The sequence below is a fragment of the Parambassis ranga genome, chromosome 13 (genome assembly GCF_900634625.1).
Source record: "Parambassis ranga chromosome 13, fParRan2.1, whole genome shotgun sequence".
In the NCBI taxonomy this organism is placed as follows: domain Eukaryota; kingdom Metazoa; phylum Chordata; class Actinopteri; family Ambassidae; genus Parambassis; species Parambassis ranga.
In genome coordinates this window covers 20,650,030-20,671,083 of record NC_041033.1, presented here as the reverse complement: position 1 = coordinate 20,671,083, position 21,054 = coordinate 20,650,030, and the positions used below count along the sequence as shown (strand labels likewise).

At 45.7% G+C, this 21,054-nt stretch overlaps 1 protein-coding gene across 1 annotated transcript in view; it reads right to left on the bottom strand.

Moving 5' to 3' along the window:
- aplp2 (amyloid beta (A4) precursor-like protein 2) overlaps positions 1-21,054 on the bottom strand; it is a 47,713-nt gene that overhangs the window by 8,226 nt on the left and 18,433 nt on the right. The window contains exons 2-11 of the mRNA XM_028418917.1: positions 14,726-14,899; positions 13,290-13,419; positions 8,002-8,114; positions 6,186-6,409; positions 5,773-5,972; positions 5,433-5,600; positions 3,772-3,905; positions 3,389-3,463; positions 2,929-3,087; positions 1,671-1,799 (exon numbers count right to left, since the gene is read on the bottom strand). Coding sequence (XP_028274718.1) covers positions 1,671-1,799; positions 2,929-3,087; positions 3,389-3,463; positions 3,772-3,905; positions 5,433-5,600; positions 5,773-5,972; positions 6,186-6,409; positions 8,002-8,114; positions 13,290-13,419; positions 14,726-14,899 — 1,506 coding nt within the window. The remainder of the gene's footprint in view (positions 1-1,670; positions 1,800-2,928; positions 3,088-3,388; positions 3,464-3,771; positions 3,906-5,432; positions 5,601-5,772; positions 5,973-6,185; positions 6,410-8,001; positions 8,115-13,289; positions 13,420-14,725; positions 14,900-21,054) is intronic.

Here is a 21,054-nt window from a genome sequence, read left to right as displayed (position 1 = left end):
TTACAGTCTTAGCTTTCTGGTTTAGAGATTTGCACAGAGAAGCCGGTGATGCTGTAACATAATGCAAGACGAGACGATGAAAAATTCATCTTCACAAACAGGTGTGGGCAGAAAAAGAGGATACAACAGAGAGAAAACAGATGACAAAGGAACAGAAACTGTCAGCACAGCGCCTTAAAAATCTGTTTCTATGACTGAATACAGCCTTTAAATTCACTTTAAAGCTCAGAGTGGACGGTGTGGACGTCTGGCATTTCTCTGCCCAGAATATAAATGCAGTGAGTGGAGAAGGCTGTTCACAAATTAAAGCCGCAACTGTCACAGAAATAGCAGAAATGTGCTTTCAGGGAGAGAGAGAGAGAGAGAACACTTTTTCTTCAGATGAACCCAGACACGCTTGCAGCTAGCCAACTTGCAGACATAAAACAAGTTGCTGCATGTAATATTCAAATCAGCTTTGAAGCCCTGAACTGACTTGACAGGATCTGCCGCCTGTCAGCTCCAATGATCACCACCCCAACCGAAAAGAAAAAAAACTGGTTTGATCAAAATAAGAGATGCAAAAACTTCTGTGCACCCAAACTTCTCCAGCAGCAGCAATATGATGTTTAGAGAGGAGAAATGTTTCCATATTTCTGCAGCCAAAACTCTTGGCAGAGTTTTAAAACGTGCCTCTGACAGAGCTGACCGGCTCTTGGCAGGTAACTGCTGTTTATTTCCCACTATGATGATTGACTGTTTTCATCTCGACTGCAGTGCACCGCAACCGGCAACAGATGGCAATCATGCACCTTCTGCTCCCCCCTCCTCTTCCTCCTCCTCCTCCTCCTCCTCCTCCTCCCCTGTTAGAGAGGCGTGCTGCAGCCCCTGTGGCACCATCCAGTCCATGTCTGACAAACAATCCTCATTATAAAGAGTGCATGTTGGAGTTTTGATGCAGCCATAGAGGTGATACTTAAAAGTCACATAACATGGTTACATAAAGCACAGCGGGAAGGCTGTTTACAAAAGGATTGTTTTGTAATACACTTCACAGTCACATGTGAAACGAAAACTGGAAATGCAGATGTGAACGAGCAGAATGACGGATCAGCTCTTCATGGCTGAGGTCAGATTCACTGAGTCTCTTCTCTTCTCTCTACACCGTGTTTGTTGTTCTATCCATCTGCTGTGTTATCTGTAATGGTGGAGGATAACTGTAAATGGTGTCGAAGGGCAGTGACACATACACACACGCGCGCAGGCGAGTACATCTAACAGAGGAGCTTCCAGCCAAATCCCCGCACAGCAGCTCAGAGTCCAGCATTACACAAGACCTGTGCAATGTTAATCTGCGGCTGAGGCTTAAGTGAATGAAACTCCCTCCCTCCCTCCCTCCGTCAGACGGGCCTACTCACTCCGCCTGGGCTCAGGCTCAGAGAAACACACACTCTTTCTACCTCCTACACACACACTCAGAAACAGGGCAGAGAGGAGCAGGCTGAGACATTCATTATCCCTCCCCTGTCTGAGCAGGAGTGAGAGGAGTGTGAGGTTTCAGATTCACTGACACAGCTTCAAACGCGTGGAGTCATCTTCAGTGTCAAAACTGGCTTCAAAATACAGGCACTGATGTGACAATGCAATAATTTAACGTTTCATTAAGCATTTTCGGACTCCTTAACACCGACCTGTGACTTCATCTGAGCGGCCTTCTCAGGATCCACGGCCAGAACGTGCTGGTAGTGGCGGACGGTGTGCTGGCGGTCCTTGTTCTCGGCGCGGACGTACCTCCTGAGGGCCTGCAGGATGCGGTGGGGCTGAAAGGGGACGCAGAGGAAGAGGAAGAAGAGGAAGAGTTAGATGGTAACACATGGACTCAAAGAGAAAGTTTGAAGTCAGTAGCTTTTGTGATGTCTGACCTCCAACACCTGACCCGTTTTTGCCCCCAAAATGAAGAAGAGGCTCAGTGGACAGTGATGAAGACAAGTAGCCACAAACCAGTGGAAAGTGTTCTGAAAATGTTTTGTTAATTGATTACTACTACTACTTAGAGGATATAATGAGGGTTTAGATGGTAACGCTTTGTGTTTGTCAGCTTCCTGTTTTCAAAATAAAAGCTCATAGAAATGACAGTTTGCTGTTCTGACCTCAAAGCTGTCCAGTGTCGGACCTTCTCACCCTGCTTCAGACTTTAGAAACGCTTAAAGGGCTGGACAGAAAACCAGAAAACCAGGAAACTGGAGGCCTGGCTGCCCACATACGTTTGTCTGTGTAGTCGTGCATTCACTTTCTGAAGCAGTATTTGACTTCACATCAAAGGTATCTGATTTCAAACAATAAACCTGAAAATGAAGTCGTAATATCAAACCAAAAATAAAGGAGGGATGATGAGACTGTTGTTGTCAGAGGAGCTAAACAAAACATTATTTTATAACATTAAACCATCCGCAGTGCCTCCTGAAATAGCATCGCACCACAGATGATGAAATTAATGCTGTCAACTCAGGTGACGTTATTACGTTTGAGTTCAAAACAAAAATATTCCTCTCTGTAACAAATGCCGCTCTGATGGTGGAAGAGACGTCCAGCACCTTTCAAACAGCGAGCCAAGCAGTGAGCTGGCAGACGGATCAAACGACTATTAGATAAAAGGAATTAAAAAAAACACGGCGCAGAGATTAGAGCTGACGGTTCAAATGTGATTGACTTTGTGCTTATGGAGGATTTTTGGATGTGTGCGTGTTTTTCCCTGCCTGCAGTAATCCATTCTCCCATGATGAAGTTGGCAGAGGGTCTCTTGACAGGATATGAGATTAGCTGCAAAGTGGTGTGAAGCTAGTTGGCCAGAAATGTGTGTGTGTGGAGTGTTGTTGTTTGACAAAAGAAACAGACAGATGGGGAGAGGTGAGGATGCTCTCAGAGGCTGTGTGTGTGTGTGCTGTTTACCCGGGGGGGATCGGCCTGCAGGGCAGCCAGGTAGTTCTCCAGGGCCAGGCGGCGCCGGTCATTCAGCATGGCCTCCACCCGGGCAAGGTGAGTCTCCACCAGCTGTTGCTTCTCACTGGCTGCCTCCTCCTCCAGGGACTCCACCATCGCTTGGAAGTGCTGCAAACAGAATCACAGCTCTGTGTGTTATAAGCACCTTCAACAGTAAGAACAGCTCTCAGTTTCACTCATGTCGCCTTCCAGGCTTGTCAGGGGAGCTGGGGACTCGTTTAGAAGTCTCCCCATTCAGATGGTGCCCTAATTTAGCCGCAGAGTGATAAAGATAGAGCAGCCAGGGAAAAGGGATCTTTAATGGGACAGGGAGCGAGGGACCCGGGGTCTGTAAGCCGTCATATCACATCCAAACTAAGATGACAATGAAGGGGGGGTTCCCAGAAGGTGGGAAGGATCAGTGTCTTACCTGAATCAATGTTTGCCTCTCAGCCTTGGGCAGGTTCTTAGCCTGGCGATCAGCCTCTTCCCACTCTTTTCTTACCTGGAGAGATGCAGAGAGGGGTGGAAATAAGATACAAGGAGGCGCCTGTTTGCTCGGAGCCACTCGGAAAATTGGCAGCAATCATTTTTTGGGGAATAGATGGAAGGCAAAGCACAAAACTAAGAGGCCTCGCTCTGAAATTGTTCACATCTTAAGCATCAATTTACAGATTTGCTGGGCCTGTACTCACTCTCAAGGTTTCCTAAACCTTTCGGTTTGACTTGTTGGTGCTGAGAGAGAACTTTAATATACAGTATAACTGTGTCATTCACTGACTGCTCTTTAATTTGGTGCCCTTGGTGACCCACCCTCTCCATGCGGTTGTGGTGTCTGATCTCCAGCTGCTCCTTGGCTCTCTGGAAGCGGCTGTGCTCTTTGTCGTCAGCAGGGGTCTCAAAGTAGATGTCCACGTCGTCGGTGGGCTGAGGAGTCGGTGGTGTGACTGTGAATTCAAAGGCAGAGGGTGAGCGGTGGCTGCACACAGAGACAGAGACACACAGGTATACAGACAGCGGGACACACAGACAGGCAGACAGACAGGAAGACAGGCAGGCGCTGAGAAAGAGACTGAAGTTGGACCAAAATCCGCACAGAAGCACTCCTTTCATTGGCGTTCCTCCACCCATAGTAAGGCTGATAAATTTAAGAGAATCTGACAGTCTTTCCATTTGAATTCCTTTCATCTTCCCATCGGCTTTCTGCTGACAGGTCGCGTCTCCAACACTAATGGAAATATCTCTGTGTTTGACAGCTGGGTCAGCTGGGGCGAGGCCAGAGGGTTCCGTTCTGGGTTCCTCTCCACATTACAGTCACGCAGGACTCCCCTTCCTTGCAATGCTGCGACTCACAAAAAAACAAAATAAACAAAAAAAAAAAAAAACTATATCGCTCGGGGCTTGCAAACAGGAAGAGACCTCATCATTTCACTCCAGACGTCAACAAAAACTGGAGGCACGGGTTAAAGATACACTCTGACATCCGGCCTCCAAACCTCGCTGCTTCAGCTCCTCAGGACCTTTTATCTAGTCGTTGCTGGCTGTGAACTGAGTTTAACCTGATGGAAAGTGAGTCGCTGCAAGGTGCAAAATAATAAAAAAAAAAAGTGCTCACTGACGTGTGATGGGTGGGTGTTCTAGGAAATATGGAGAAACAGCGCTCAGCGACAGACACAGAGAGATGGAGCAAACAAAGACAACAGCAAACTCTAGTTAAGTTAAGATGCATGTGAATGAGAAGAAAATAAAGAAGAGAGGAAAACTAGTGACTGTGTGAATGTATATAAATAAATTCTATAATGAGGCCGATCGTGGAGAAAACCTGAGAATAAAGTTGTTTATTCACAAGGCTCAGTATGGTGGATGTTCATGACAACATGGCGGCTCAGTATAATGTGATTAAATCCAATAAATTCCGATCAAAGAACAAGACGAATGTGATCAGGTACATTTGTTGTCAAACTGGGACTCTGCAGGTTTAGAGTGTGTTATTATAACAGTTTAATACTGAAGAAAATATGAATTATGATATATTATATTCAGTGATACTGTGCAAAGACTACTTATTGATTAATCTATAAAAACAAGGTGAAATTGTTTAACATATTAATTATGCAAAACAACTCATGCTGCTTTTGTTAATAATATATCATAAATAAACATACTGCTTCCTGTTTGCGAGGTCATTTTGACGTCAAGTATTTTTTGAATGTTTATATATTATTTAACAAGTGAGTCTAAAACTGATCAGCTGCAAAAACAATGAGGACAATGTTTGGTTGCTGTGATTGTTGTGCTGGAGGTGACACAATAACAACAGCTGTGGTGATGTGACGAGTGAACAGGTGCTCTGCTCGTGAGTCGGGCTGAAGCTGCTGTATATTACCCTAAAGTGTTTTCAGCGGGGAGCCACAGACAGAGAGCGGCAGGGACAGAGAGAGAGAGGTGTGGGGCCTCCATCGCATCAGACTTACTCAGGCGCTTGCACACGGCCATGCAGTACTCCTCTGAGTCGAAATTGTTGCGGTTGCCGGCGCAGCCCCCGTATATGAAGCGCACACACTTCTTCTGGCTCAGGTCGAAGTGCCAGCGGGGCATGGAGGCACGACAGGGGCCGGTCTCAGCCTCCAGGGAGCACACCGCTGCCAGGGGACAGCTGGTTAGATCATCCGGCCACCGGGGGGCAGCACTCAATTCTCAGCTACTCAGAAAACTACCAGCATTACTGCTGCTGTTATAACTACGACAAACGCTGCAGGAGTTGTTGTACATGATGAGAGAGAGGATGCTGCGTGAGGGTGTCACATAACAAACCTTTCACTTCCTGCAAAGTCTTGTCCTCGTCCTGGTTCTCTGCCATTCTGCTGCTCTCTCTTTTCTCGTCTTCGTCCTCTTTGTCTGCTTCCTCGTCCTCGTAGACGTAGTGGTACTCCTCCTCATCCTCCTCCTCCTCGTCTTCATCCTCGTCCACCGGCTCCTCTTTCTGTGTGGGCCGTTCGTCAGCAGGCGTCTCACTGAGGAGCAGAGAGGAAACAGTTTGAGTGAAGGCGTGGACGCCAGGAAGAGGACAGATTTATCAAACAGGGCAGAGCAGCTGCCATTGATCAACGCCACAGAACGCTAATCTATCCAGATGGCCACTAATATCCGTCCTTCACCACAGAGCGGATATCACACTTGTAATATTTCAAAAGACACGCCCACACACCATAGAACTCCTCTCTCACCTGTCCTCTACAGCCTCGTCCTCGTCCAGGTCTGTCTCGTCAATCTCCTCATCCTCCACCTCTTCCTCCACGTCGTCCTCCTGGGAGGGCAGGGCCGGCGGTGCGGCCTCCCCGCCACGAGACGCAGGGCAGCACACGTACTCTGTGCCCTGGAACTTGTCGATGCCGCAGGGCAGCAGCATGCCGTAGCTGTGCAGCAGCACCATGGGGCTCTTGGAGCAGGCCTGAGTGGGTGGAGGAAAACATGAGCTGTGGTTTCTGTGTCACTACATAAAAACAAAGCACTGATCTTGTCAGTGTGTAACTTTGTTCAGAAAATTATCACCCCTTTGGCTTCAGACAGATTTTTCACCTGCCAAACACGAGTTGTTTTAATATATTAATTCAGATTACACAACTACACATTTAATGCACCAAAGTCCCACGATAACACAACAAAACCAAAGAAATGAGGCAGCAACACTCACATTCTGAAGTAAAACAAATGGAGTCCGGTGGCTTTAAAGCACCCAAACCTCTTAAAAGGCCTCCACACAAAGCAATGATTATAATCTCAATATATTATCATGGTTGTATATATCATTATACATTAAAACTATACACTTAAAGTCTTTAGGTCCCCTCTTCTGGAAGGTGAAATTACTGTTTTAGTCCCTGGAGTCTGGAGGCTTTTGAACAAAGGATCCAGAAGATATAACTGTTTCCTAAACGGCTGCGAGGTAAAGAGGTGGTGAAGTCTTAATGTAGCGTACACTCGAACTGAGCCACTGAACACAGATGAGCAACTCACCCTTTAAGCTTTGACAAGGTGATATTTGATTAACATCTATTCACCTAGGACTTGAACAACGTAGCAGTGAGTAGAAGCTACATTAACCCTTTGACAGGATAATGCCCCAAAGATGTGTTTTAACTGATTTTAATCCTTGTTTTTATCATTTTATTTTGTTGTTTTGTTTATATTTGCAAATTAAAATCACATTTTAACCTTTATGCTCACATACATACATACATCAGGCCTGCTGAAAATCAGTTAATATTCAACCAGGAAGTGTTAAATCAGGGGCGTGCAGCATCATGTGATTTATCCTCACACATGCTGCCACTTTTTATTGAACACTCAAAGCATGGTGCTACAGGAGCAGGTCTATCAGACTACAATGATTAATGTGCCGCGCTTTCAAAAGCCATGCAGTCCTTACAGTGATGTGCTATTTTTCAACAATGCTGCGCTTCATATACTGCAGCAGCTCGGAGTGAGTTCAGTCTGAGTTCAGACTAATCGATGGCTGCAGAGAAACTCCAGAGGAGTCGAGGATTAGCTGCTCCGCTTAAGAGCATCTCTGTGACAGGTGGTTTGGGGACAGCGACTGTTTTTGAATCATTTTTCTTGCTGGTAGGATTTATTGCTGCTAGTGTGTAACAAATGTGTTATTGACTGCAGGGCGTCTGTGGAGGCTGCAGATGGTTCGTACTGTGGCGTGTGTGAGGCAGGGAGCGACGAGGCTGGCTTGGCTGTGACGTCGTGGTCAGAGCAGGGGCCCCGAACGGGCCGCCTCTGGTGCTCCTCGAGGGAGGGGAGGAGTGTGGGATTAGCTGTGCTATAGCCACAACACTAATCTGATTAGGAGCTGAAATGTGAGGACTCCCAGTCAGCCTGTGATCAGAGGACCTCAGAGACTCCCAGAGACCGATATCAGAGAGGAATGGAATAAGAGGCGACAGGAAGAGGAGACTAAAATGTTGCTTCCGCTCTCCACTGCTCTCTGATATCAACAGCCTCCCACCGTTTCCTATGAAGTAATAACTTCCTTACCTCTTTGGCCACGCTGAGCCACTGCTGATGGCTGACACACATGTCCATATTCTCCTTGTGGAAGAACTTGCACTTCTCTGGGACCAGAAGCACGTCACTCACAAACTCGCCCACTGTAACAGAAAATCACACGCCTGTTAGTCACACCGCCGATCTGTCCTCGGCGACGCAACCAGGGTCGGACACAATACATCACAGAGCAGGACTAAAAAAAGGAATAGCAGATGAGATTCAATAATTCATAGCTGCCTGCTCCTTTTAATGTCATTACAGTGGTATAACCGATAGGGCATTTGACACGTGAACATCTGTCTGGGCACCAGCGGGATTCATCCCTCTTCTTTGGCTGCATCTGTAATTCTGCTGTCAAAACGGCAGGAGGAGTAAATCAGGTTTTCACACTGTGACTCTTTTTAATGTAATCCAGGCACTTCCTGCAAATCAATGATATCATTTCCCTGATGAATTCAGATTGGAGATGATGTTTATTCATAGAGTGAGTTGACAGAAAGAAGATCCGCCAGGAAATAAATGGCTTGAAAGGGATCTCCTATGAATAGTTTCAGGCTGAAAAGCATGCACGTGTCAGAATGCAGCGCAGGGGTCAGGGGAAAGATTAAGAAGGACACAGCGAGCGCTGATAGGCTGGCAGCGAGGCGAGCAGGTAGAAGGAAACGATGCCACGAGAAACAGATGGAAAGCTGGGCTGGGAGGAAGAAGGAAGGAAGGAAGGAAGGATGAACAGGAGGGTTAGGCAAGACGGTCTAAAGAGTGGGCGGAATAAGAAAGACACAAATGAGGGGTATGGAGCTCTCCACTCGTTCAGTGGTTTGCCTGTGACCTCGGGGCTTGGAGAGGAGGCACTGCAGCCCGAGGCGAGGCAGGCAGAGGGCGAAAAAGCAGTGTTTTGGAAAATGAGAGGGTAGGATAGGAAGAGGAGAGAGCTGGAAATAGCAGAGGGCTCAGCAGCTGCTTCTCATCTCCGCCCAGGAGGTACAGTAACACCCTCCCTCCTCCTCCCACCACCACCACCACCCCCCAAAAACCTCCTCCAACTGACCGGACAGACCTCTGAGGCCTGTCTGCAGCTTGCCCACCATTAGCATTACTAAAGTACAATTTTGATAATTAATTTTTCAAACATTAAGATCATTTCAGAATGTAGTAATAATGGTTCTTAGTGTCGATGATCCAAATTACTGCTCAATATGCACGCGTGGATCTCCTGGTTGTAGCAGTGATAATACATAAGGTAAGTAAGAAAGAATTAAAAAAAAAAAAAAAAAGATTTTAAGAGTTGTGACATTTTATAGACTCGTATATTCATTCACATTTCAGAGAACGATTTAATTCCATTTGATTGGCAGCAACAGTTCCTCTGTGCCCACACTATTGCTGCTATTAAGCAGGGAAAATGAGCTTCATGAGGACTGCATGGAGCTTTCATAGAATAATAGACCAATCCAATAACACTCAGAATGTGAACATTCTGTTTAAGTGCTTTTATTTCTGACGTTTTTATGGATTTTCACGCCGGACTAACAAAATTCTGAATGAATGACATTTGCTGATTTTATTTTATTGCTGCCTCTGCGTTAAAAAAAAAAAAAACAACAAAAGTTTGAGCAGAGGTCTTTTAAACTTTTCACTCACACCCCTCTCTCCCTCTCTCTCTTTCTCTTTGCACTCCACTAATCCACTTGCACTCGGAGGTCTCTGTGGCTGTGAGCTGGATGGCAGCAGATGCAGTCGCACTGCAGCTGGGTGATGAATGGTGGTGTTTGCGGAGCAGCTGTGCCTCCGCTCCCTGTGTGTGTGTGCAGTGTAGTTTGTGTTTGTCGGTGCGACCTGCTCTCCACCTTTTCCATTCATCCACCTTTTCCTTTAACCTTCCATCTATCAGATACACTCGCTAACGATGAACCGGCTGCGGTACAAGCGCCCGAGGCACGAGAGAGAGAGGGGGGGGGATTACGACCAATGCACCAATGACACCTTCAGTACTGCTGAATTAAACTACACCCGCCATTGTGTTTGAAGGACTCGACAGATAAAGGAGTCTGTTGTTGGCTGCAGATGTTAAATTCGTGTCTCTAAGAATTTTATTCCCTTGACAAACACTGAAGATGTTAATAAATTAATAATACAGGCACAGCTGTTGTATCGTGCTACTTCCTGTTTTAGTTTCTTGGCTAATGTTTTGTTTACATTTGCATCATGGATTGGGAGGAACTCTGATCTGGCACCAGAATGACACTCAGGGTGGGCAGACATGACTAGAACCAGGAGGCAGCAGGAGGCTGCGTAACAGAAATAACTAATAAGTTCCACCTCCGTTACCTCGTTACCTCGCCTTTCACATGTTTATGATACGGTCACATGCATATATGTGTAGTTATGATGTCACTTTGAGGCTGATTGCAAAACATTTTTGCCTGAGGTGTGGTGCTCCAAGACAAGTCTGAGTTTGCACACTTTATCACCGTATTCATGTTCACATGACTCAGGAGCTCTGATGGTATCTGGACTCATCACGGAGAGCCCTGCCCTTTGTTTGTTAAATTTACAGACTGAGTCAAGAGTAAAAAAGCACAGCGTGTGTCATGACCAGACACAATCACGTAAATTCCACTCCCATCCTAATCATATAGGAGGGGTGATTGATACGTTTGTGGCCAGAGGTAGAGGTTCCTCCAGAAAATGTTATCACTACGGCAACCACTCGCATCCTTTGACGTCTTGAGGAAGTGGTTTGAGGGGACAAAGCAGGTGAACAATGCTGTGGACACGTGAAGTGGAGTGTTGTCCTGGTGGGACAGCCCTGTTTTTGTTGAGTGATCCTTTTCCAGAGGCCTCTCTCTGCTGTGGCATTCTTGAGAATCCACTTCCACCGATTTCTGTCATTGTTTTCATTTCAGATCCACGCATGGCAACGAGTTTCTCCTAGAAGCTACGACAAAAACGACCCAGCTCTGCTGAGAAGCTGATGTATGAATTTGATCTATCCAAATCTGTGTTTACACGGGACAGAGAGTACTCTCTCTGCAAACTTCTGCAGCTCTAGGCTGTTTCTGTTTGTGTTGTCCAAGCAGATTTTTCCCTCCACAGTTTAATCACAGTGTAAGGGACTCTCTGCCACGCACACTAACCAACAGTCCACTCACACATCTGCCACTGACTGTTCTCACCATTCTACACATAATAATAATAATAAAAAAAATAATCCTGTGCTGGTTGACAAAGACATCATGCTGCAGGGATTACAGCAGCACCATGGAACAAAAGTCACATTCATTTGTGAAGCCATTGTTTGGGGGACAGGAAACATGGAGGGATTGTAGCTCTGAGCCTTTTTCGCACAAAGAGATGGAATACAGAATGTCTCCTTTTTTACACTGAGCTCCTTCCTCAGCACCTGCATTATTCATATAAACCTATTAAGTTGACATGGGCACTGGTCTGGCTCTTTTAATCATGTCCTTCAAGCTATAACCCACCTCCCTTTGGTGAGTTTCATTTCTTTTTGATTCCACCATAATTAAAGTACACTGACGACTATGAGGCAGAGCCTCTGATGTCCATTTCTGTTCTGTCATAATATGAACATCTCAAACAATGAATAATTCAGACGCGCTCGTCATCACGTCTGATTTGATGGAGAGGCCTGGACTGTCGAGGTGAAGCGCGGTGAAGTGGTGGAGGCACGGCGTGTCGTGTAGCATATGATCAGAGTCCTCCAACTAAGCCCCCTTAACATGCTCCATTACATAATTAAGCAGAGACCCTCTGAGTAGCCTCCTTCTCGCCAACACCTTATGTTTACCTCTCCTGCTCCATCTGTCTCCGTTGCTCCGACTCCTCATTTGCAGCCCGGCAGAGAGGGGGCCTCTGTAATTTAACGGGGCAGGAGAGCGCAGACCTTTAACGATGATGACAAAAAATGTGCGAGAACAAGGAACCGGGCCATTTAATTATTCCAGAGGAGGTAATGGGGTGGTTTTAATTATAATGAATTATAATGGGGGGGGGGGTCTGGTTGTTGATAGATGCAACAGTGAGGATATACATTCCTGAAAAACTGCACATACGATACGATACGATACGATACGATACGATACGATACGATACGATACGATACGATACGATACGATACGATACGATACGACGCAAACCCCTGGCTGCATTTAAGACCACACAACTACTCTGTGTTTATTGGTTGTAAACATGGCTGCGGTATCATCCTCCACACATCACCTGCTGCTCTCCTGTTACGTCACAATCATAGTTCACTTTTATAACCTCTAACAGAAGGATCAGCTGACACACTTGTCCCTATAATCAGTGCAGAAGAGGTGACCGTGACAGCAGCAGAATCAGGGGAATTTACTAGGCCGCTTTCACCTGTGAACTCCTCCTCATTCGTATTCCTGCCTCAGCCGCTCCAGTTGTGCGTTTGCCGTCCCATGAATGTCCCAAAAACCTCCTCGCTGCCAAAAATGCTCTTGAATAGTGGCCCATTTCACAGTCCAGTGCAACTGCTAATGGCTTTTTTATCCCGAAAAACAGCACAACTCAATCAGCAAGAGGTTTTTGGACACAGGAAGTGTTTGCAACATGGAGGAAGATATTTTTCTCCTTCCTCGGACAAACATAGGGAGAGAGGCCTTGTTTCTTATTTCTGTGTTTTTCTGCAGTCCTCGGAGGCAGCTGTGTTTTTTTGTAAGTCAGGGGGCATCGAGGCACGTGGACCACAAAGTCTGGGGCTATATCTGACATTTAATAAACCAGAATGTAGCCATGTTGCCACAGCTGATTACAGTGATGCCAGTGAGACAGAGGAGGGAGAGAGTCGTCTATGACATGGCGCGCAGGCGAGTGGAGAAATGGGGAGTAATAAAGCCGGCCTCCTCGCGGACCCCCCTCTCTTGCTGATCCTGTGTGTCTGTGTGAGTTTATGGCCACTGTCTGAGGGGGAAATAAGATTGTACTTTATTGCTCAACAAGCCTCCCCAGCAATAATAGCCTCCCCTCCCCTTTGCCATCCGTTCTAAGAGACATTAGCTCCCATTCTGCCTGGATGTGCTCAATCTGCAGCTCAAGGCCAGAATTAGTCAAGTGAATCCGACTCCAATATCGCTCTGTGTCACCTCTCCCTCTGGCTAAGATGTATCATAATCTCTTCTTTCTCCATGTTGAACAAAAGGCTAATACAGAAAAGGAGGAGGAGGAGGAATGGAGAACACCTGGTCATTTATAACCTTCAAAGTGGTTCTTGGGATTAAGCTTACCTAAGCATTTGTAAGGCACCACGATGTGGGCGTGTCCTTTGCACACCTTCTTCTCCTTCTTGCACCAGTTCTCGATGCGAATTGGCTGGTTGGCTTCCACCACGTTTGTGATTTGGAGATCTGGGTACATCTGTAGGAGGAGGAGGAGGAGGAGGAGGAGGAGGCAAAAGCAGAGAGTGTGTGTTAAACCACGAGATGAAGAGTTTGTGTGTGTGTGTGTGAAAGACGAAAGGAGGTGCAATAAGTGGAGCTTCAATAGGATCTTTTAATCCACGCTTTATACACTCTAGATGCCATCTGCTTGACTGTGAAAGAGCACACGGTTTGCACTTCCCCCCAAATGCCATCAAAATGTCACCAGAAAATGCAACTGAAGCTGTAGAGGAAGGCTGATTGAAAAATACAGACATGTGTTTTTTTTTCTCCTTTTTAAACTCGGACAGCTGCAAAATAAGCCAGGACAGAATCAGCAGCAGCTTCCTGGAGGTACAGTTAATAAGAGAAACATGGTCTTAATTTAAAAAAAGAAAAAGAAAATGACTGTCACAGGATCCGACTTATTTAAATGCCGCCTACTGTAAACAGAACCTGTCTGTTAGGAAGAGCCAAGCGGCAACCTCTTATTTTAATGATAGTAAGACTTAAAATTAGCATCATTATGGGGATGACCGCTGTGAGTGACAGGCTGGTGCAGACGGACAGCTGCGTGCTTCAGCTCCACCTCTTCACCTGTACTGGGACTTTAGCCAACATGGCGGCAGTCACAACCGCCCACAGTGACTCAAAACGGCGTTCCAGAAATGTATTCCACCATCCTGATTGGATCCTACGATGTGTATGTGACGTAGCAACACATGCTGGTCTATGTTATTAACCTGATGTTATTTTACTTCCTCCCTGCTCCATCTTTATTTGGGGAGGAAATGGCAGCATAGAAATGATGGCTGTGTAAAAGGGTCGAGCTGCACTTAAAATCTGACATGACGGCACACTGCTGGTGCTTTATTTGTTGTTCTTTAATAAAAAAAGTTTGTTGCAGTGTGATCTCCGTGACGCTGCAGTTCTCTCCTGACTCTGCACCTCTGATTCTTGGAAACTGGCGTCTCATCTAGAAACAACCCCTGAGGCAGCATTATTCTGAGATGAGGTGACATGATGATCACACTGATATAATGAGGAGTATTCTTAGTGGTATTGTGGCACAATATCTGTGTGAAAAAAGCTATTTAAGCTCTGGATATTCTGCCAACCAGACTGGGAATTAGTGATGTGTTTTGATCTCCTCATCTAACTGAAGGCAGAAACTCAAATATCTGTACTTTCCAAAATGTCAAAACAATTGTGTTAAAAAGTTCTCTCCTCTGTACTTCCTGCTTTTTTAAGCATCATTAGCTATATATATATAAAAAGTACCAAGCCTGGTCTGTGTCACTCACCTCCTGGCAGTACTGCAGCACGCCCTCTTTGGTTCCTACGCAGCTCTTGGTTCCGGATGGGTCGGGCTCCCAGCGGCCGGTTTGAATGTTGACGTGCATGTTGAGCTTCCCGCAGAACATCGCCACCTGAGGCTCAGCCACGGCGAACCCCGTGCCCGCGTTGGCTGCGAGCGCCTGCGGAAAAGACAAAGAGAGAGGACGCGGTCCATCATCACAGAACCAATAAAAAGCACAGAGAATATTCTGGCTGACAGACTTGAGAAACTGTCTACTTCACTTGCTTTTTTCTCATAAACACCGCCGTGTACTGAGAAGTCTGACCACATAAAGCACATTCAGCTCATGTACGGCGATAAATAACCATACAGGACGTGATGGAGCGACATCAGAGCTGCAGCTCGATGCTGAGGGAGCAGAGGACAGGAGACAAATTAAATGCACCTGGGGAATGTTTTGCTAGGTTGATGGTTAAACGAGTAGAGGTTTGATTGGATTTGTGCACAAGGTTTTATTTTTTTTTTTTGCTCTGATGCCCACTGAGTGACTGAGGGGCTGAGAGCAGCAGAGAAGAGGGGAAAAACTGCAGGCCGTCATGCCTCACAAACCAGGACATTCCTAGCTTTGCTTGTCTGGACCTCCAGGGAGCAAAGTCTTTCTGCCAAGAATAGATCATTTACCCTTCAAGGTAAACAACGAGTCTTCCTCACAGCATCAGCTCAGACACAAACAACATCTACAGATATAATGAAAAATATGTGCTTGTTTTTTCTTCCGACCTAAAATTTGAATCTTTGTTTTCCTCACAGCTCTTTGAACATGAGAGGAAATCTGCTAGCTTCGTCCAGCCACTTACTGAAGCACACAGTTCCTTCTCCAAAAAAGCAGGAAGCACGTCTGCCAGTTCTCTTAAAATAACTTCAGTAAATGAACACTGCTGTATAAACCAGCTTTCACATGATTTCCTTTCAGTTGACAGGAGTTCGTGTCAGTCAGCTCATCAGCTCCTCATTGAGACAATAAGTCACAGCCTGCTAACACCCGCTCGATGCTGGGGGTGCCACAGCACAGGAATTAATCAGTGAGGCAGTGCACTCCGCATGCCAAACTGTCCCAAAACACACCCCAGGGAGCCTCCAGACAGGAAGTGGAACAGAACTGATCCCTTCCTGATTGTCATAATGTCATCAGCGCTGAGTAAACACACACAGAGAGAGAGAGAGAGAGAGAGAGAGAGAGAGAGAGATGAGAACAGAGGTGTGTTCCCCGCCAAGGACGAACCAGCTGAAGCCTCGAGTCTAACGCTGTTAGACAAAGCTCTCCATCTAATTGTGCGCAAGCTCCCCGCACTGACAATGGCTGCAGAACAGAGTAGAGCGAGGACAAAACAAGTGCTGTGTAATCAGCAGTTGGATGTAGCGTGTGATGAGCTGCAGAGCCAGCCAGAGCTGAGTCTGCACACACACACACACACAGAGGGACACTGAATACAGCTCCACACATATACATTCAGCTGCAAAGCAAACACACCCTGGACTGTCTAAATTTGGTACTTCCTGTCCATTCTTGTCGCCACGTCCACTCTCATCTCAAATGTTTGAAAGCTGAGGCCGCCCTGTTGTGTCAACTAACACTTAGTAGAAAGATCACATTTGAAAAGGCTGTAAATAAAGATCACACCGTGCCATAAGGTGGTCCTGCTGCCGCCATGTTGGCAAGACCTGGCCCCACCTGGTCTAATAATAGGCACAGACATGGAGTATAAGTGGAGCCGAGGGGTCACCCACCTGTCTCCTGACGTGGCTAAAGCCATTTTTGAATAAATTATAGCCTTAATTTAATGTAAATAAGCGAGTTTTAACAGTGACTCACTTTTTGGTGGCAGCCTCTAGTGGCCATTTGTGGAACTGCAGCTTTTTAATTCATGTTTTGGCTCCATTTTTCAGCCCCTCGGGGTCCTGCCTGTTGTCGGGTCATTCTAACTATTGACCCAAATGAACAGGTTTGTTGTACATTGACAGGGTGTGGGAGGAAGGAAATGAGGGACGCACAGAAGCACATTAAGGGGACGGCGACAAAGGAGGAACTGACAGCTGAGAATGTGGCTGCTGAAAAAACAAGCGTTGGGGCTTCCCCCCCCTCACATCAATCCACTGAGTGGAACAAAGGCAGAGTGGAGGTGGTGAACACCACTGCCTTAAATCTGCAGTCACATGCCTGTTGTTAGGGGGAAGAGCTGCTCTCTGGGTCAGATTTGCACAAAGTGAAGTGACATTGGAGGGCCTCCAAGAGAAGGAGAAGTGACACACAGACTCAGAGGGACTGAGGAGCACGCAGCAGGTCAGGAGGAGAAATGTCTTGTTTGTGGTTCCTGTCTAATCGTCAGTGCTACCTGAAGCAGACAGTGAGACAACACGTTACACAGCTCATCCTGAAACTGACAGGGTTTGTACCCGACTCAGCCTCGGACAGCTGAAATCATTTAATTTTTTCTCCCTTCCATCATCTACGATCGATTTGTTCAGTCGACCAGAGATGGTCAGCGAAATGGAATCAGAGGACGGGAAAATAAAGAATAACAGAACTCTGTGAGGAGGGCTGCCAGCTTCGGCCTTGTTCGTATCGTTGCTGTGATTTAATGAGATTTAACTCCTTTATAAAGGTCACATGTGCTGCCGTGATTTATTCTGACAACACATGAAACAAATGTTTAGCCCGACATTTTGAAATTTAAGATAATCATAAAGTTGATCATCACTTCCCGTTAGCACCAGATACACAAAAATGAATGTTACAGCTAATTCAGCTGAGCAGAGATGAAGGTTTTAACCAAGCCAATGGCTAAAAGACGTGAAAACGCAACATTATTTTTCCTTTCTGGCTCTTGCTGTAGACTGTATAAAGATGGACGCCCAACATTTGAGGTCAAAACCTACTTTTACCGCCCCCTAGTGGCTGTCTGCAGTACAGGTTATAAACCCTGCCTCCTCCAAGTTAGCAGATTGACTAAAAGTACTGATCAAATAATAAAATGAGTATCTGCTGGCTGGCTGTGGAAGTGGATGAGTGCGATGATGCGACTTCACCTCTTGACCTCCACTGTGCAGACTCTGGTTTCTAACACGGCAGCCCTCATATGAGATATACTTTGGCCTCATTCTTGCACAATGAGCAGAGGCAGAGCTGCGTTGTCCATCTGTTATACAGTCAGTGCTCTGGTCCATGTTGTATTTTCCCCATTGGTGCAAACAAAGTAGGTAAAACACATGAGAACATCTTCGCCTGCTAAGTGGTCAGACGTGTCTGCTGCAGAAACAGAAGAAGCGAATACAGGAAGACGCTGCTGCGTGTTTCTGTCACCATGGAGATGATCCTATGCTGATTGTTTATTACACTGCTTCTATTTACCGAGTGGCTGCAGCTGGAAAACAGCGCATCGATGCACCGATACAGACTCATCCTGCAGCACGGTTTATGTGCAGAAATGATTTCAATTCAGATCAATGAACCCTGTGATTCATGGTTTTTGGTCCTGTCTTCTCACTAAGAGAACTGCACCAAATTACTACAACTACACAAAGAGGGAAGCCCAAACACAGTTCAATTTCGGCAAACTGAAGCCTCTAAACTTTCAGGAAAAGCTCAGGTATGCAGTGCCTCATATTATGAGGCTGTGGCTGTGGGTGTTTCCTTGGTCACTGTCAGTCTACGTGTGGTTACTTTTAAACATAAAAATCCTTTGTCAGGCCTTTAAAAAGATCATTTGGGCCGCAGCTACCTGCCTGGAAAGGAACTGTTGGCACTGACCGTGTGTCCATGACATGTTTACAGGGAAATAAAGGCGTGATCAACAAACCTACGAAATGATGATGACAAATGTAATTTTGAGCAATGTTTTCGCCACACCTAACAGGCGTAACTCATTGAGCCTCCTCATGTCCTGTTACTGACTCACCGTGAACATTATATTACATGAACACCTGCTGCTATGTGTAGGCTTAAGAGACAAAACAGGGAGAGGCAGTGTGTGACACACAGGAAGGCAAATACAGTAAAAAACACGTTAGCAGGAATAAAAACAAGCACGCTGATTGGTTTATCTTTTAAATATTATTCTGAGACTGCAACGCAATAAAAAGAGGAGCCGTGTGGGCTGAGGATCATTTAGCTCGTTTTCACCAGTTACTGCACACACACACAGATCAGTCCTGTATGCTGCTGCTCCCCCAGTCTGCCTCCAGCACACAAACATGTTTTATTGGTCTGCTCTCTGTGCCGAGCCAAGTTTCACGTAAAACAAGCTAAGACACGACTGCGCTTGTTATGAAAAAATTCAGGGAGCACAAACAAATACTGCTTTTTATCCTCGACAGAGAAATCTATCGTTTGAGTCTGGCTCTCTAATGAGCCGCCCAACACACATAGACACACACACACGAGGTAAATCTAGTGGACAACATAAGCTGGTGACACCTAAAACAATGGTGTTATTGTGTGATATTACAGATCGTTTATGTCTTCATCTAGTTGTCAATCATAGGTTTTCTTATTTTTCATCAATTTTGTAGCAGGATAACCTCGTGGTGGCTGCAGGGTGATGGATTCTGTCAGGCAATTTCGGGAGAAATACATATATTTCGCAGTGTTTGACACTAGAAAATGGTTCTCTTTAAAAAGCTGTGAAACTATGTGTGCAAATGAGAGCCAGACATGAAGTCTTACAGTGGCTGCCACACATTATGAGGAGGTGCAACAGAATACAAAAAAAAATAGGTGAAACCAAGATATGGAGACTATTAAGTCTGAAAATGACCACAATGTGTGCTGCATGATCCACTTTTAGCTTCTGTTTTGTTCATTTTTTTAGCCTATTTATAGGCTTCTGTATGAAGCCGAGGGTCAAATCTACTGCCAATCTACATGTCCCAGTTTTCCACCAGCACATAAACACAGCACGCTGTTGTGAAGCTGTCCACGGCTGTAAAAGAATGTAACCTGATCTTAGCCTGCCTGGCTATCCATGCACACACACATTTAGCATTCTGTAAATAAACACAAAAGATACATGTAAGAAATACAGATCCATCATGTGCACTATAATGACTGGGTGGAGGCACATGGCTAAAATGGTGTAAAATAAGTAATCAGATTACTTTATCAGCTTGGATATGTCCATTCTTCACATAGCAGAGGTTGGCTCTTCACAACTAAACAGACCTCAGAATGTGTTTATATAACTACACGCTCCTGAGTACTCGTAGTTGAGTCATGTGAACCACATCTGCTACTTTTAACTACTCAAACTTACAATAAAAAAAAAGTTGTATTGTTTAATGAGGTTTTAGAAACGGCCTCCTGGACCGGGTCAGTTAGTACATGACCTACCACACAGCATCTGGGCGAGATCCAGAGAGCTAATCCAATCTGTGTGTAGGCATCAGTGTGTGTGTGTGTGTGTGTGTGTGTGTGAGCTCAGGACAGTGTGTGTGAGGGGAAACAAATATGTAAAGTTGAAAACAGCAGGGTCCCACACACAGACACACAGAGGCGGTGCACAGACGTCCTCTGTGCACAGACAGACTAATAAATGTCTTTGGTGGTGCCCGGCTTCTTGTTTTTCTGACAAACATTTTCTGGTAAATTGCCTGGGTTGCAAATAAAAACAGCACCACTGCAATCAGCTCCAGTGTCAACTGCCTCTATAAACTTTGCAGGCCTCTGAGAGCGGTGGCAACCGGTCTAAATTTGGCAGACGTATTGGTGAAGCCTGGGCCGCCTATAGTCTGGGTCTTTTAAAAGCAGCTCCAGAATGAGGCACCGGTCAGGATTCGTGGGTTCCCAGAATGCTTAGTGTCCATGTGACCGTGCAGAGAAATGCCTGGCATCATTAATCCACCTAATCCTTCCCTGTGGTGACTTAATACTTAAACAAGATGTGTGGTGGTGAGAAAGACACTCACACATGTAGAGACCATCTATATGTATAATACACAGAATGAGTATTGATTGCAGCTCTTACTGCCTGCAATAAAAGTGCTGCTGTATATGAGAGGACACGGCGATTATTACATTCTTTCTCTATTAGCTTCTTCCATTGAAGCTTGTATTGCAGCATGTGCTTGTTTATTGCCTGTAAGTATATTTCCCTGCAGGGTGCCATATATATATATATATACATATAATATAATCCTCCATCAAACAATATGCATGCAGTCACTGATCAGAGAATACTTTGGCAGGTGTACAGGTGTCTTGTTGTCTCAAGGCAGGAAAACACCCCCGTGAATACTTTTATTGAAAAGGAGAAACACACTTGCAGGTGTGTGTGTGTG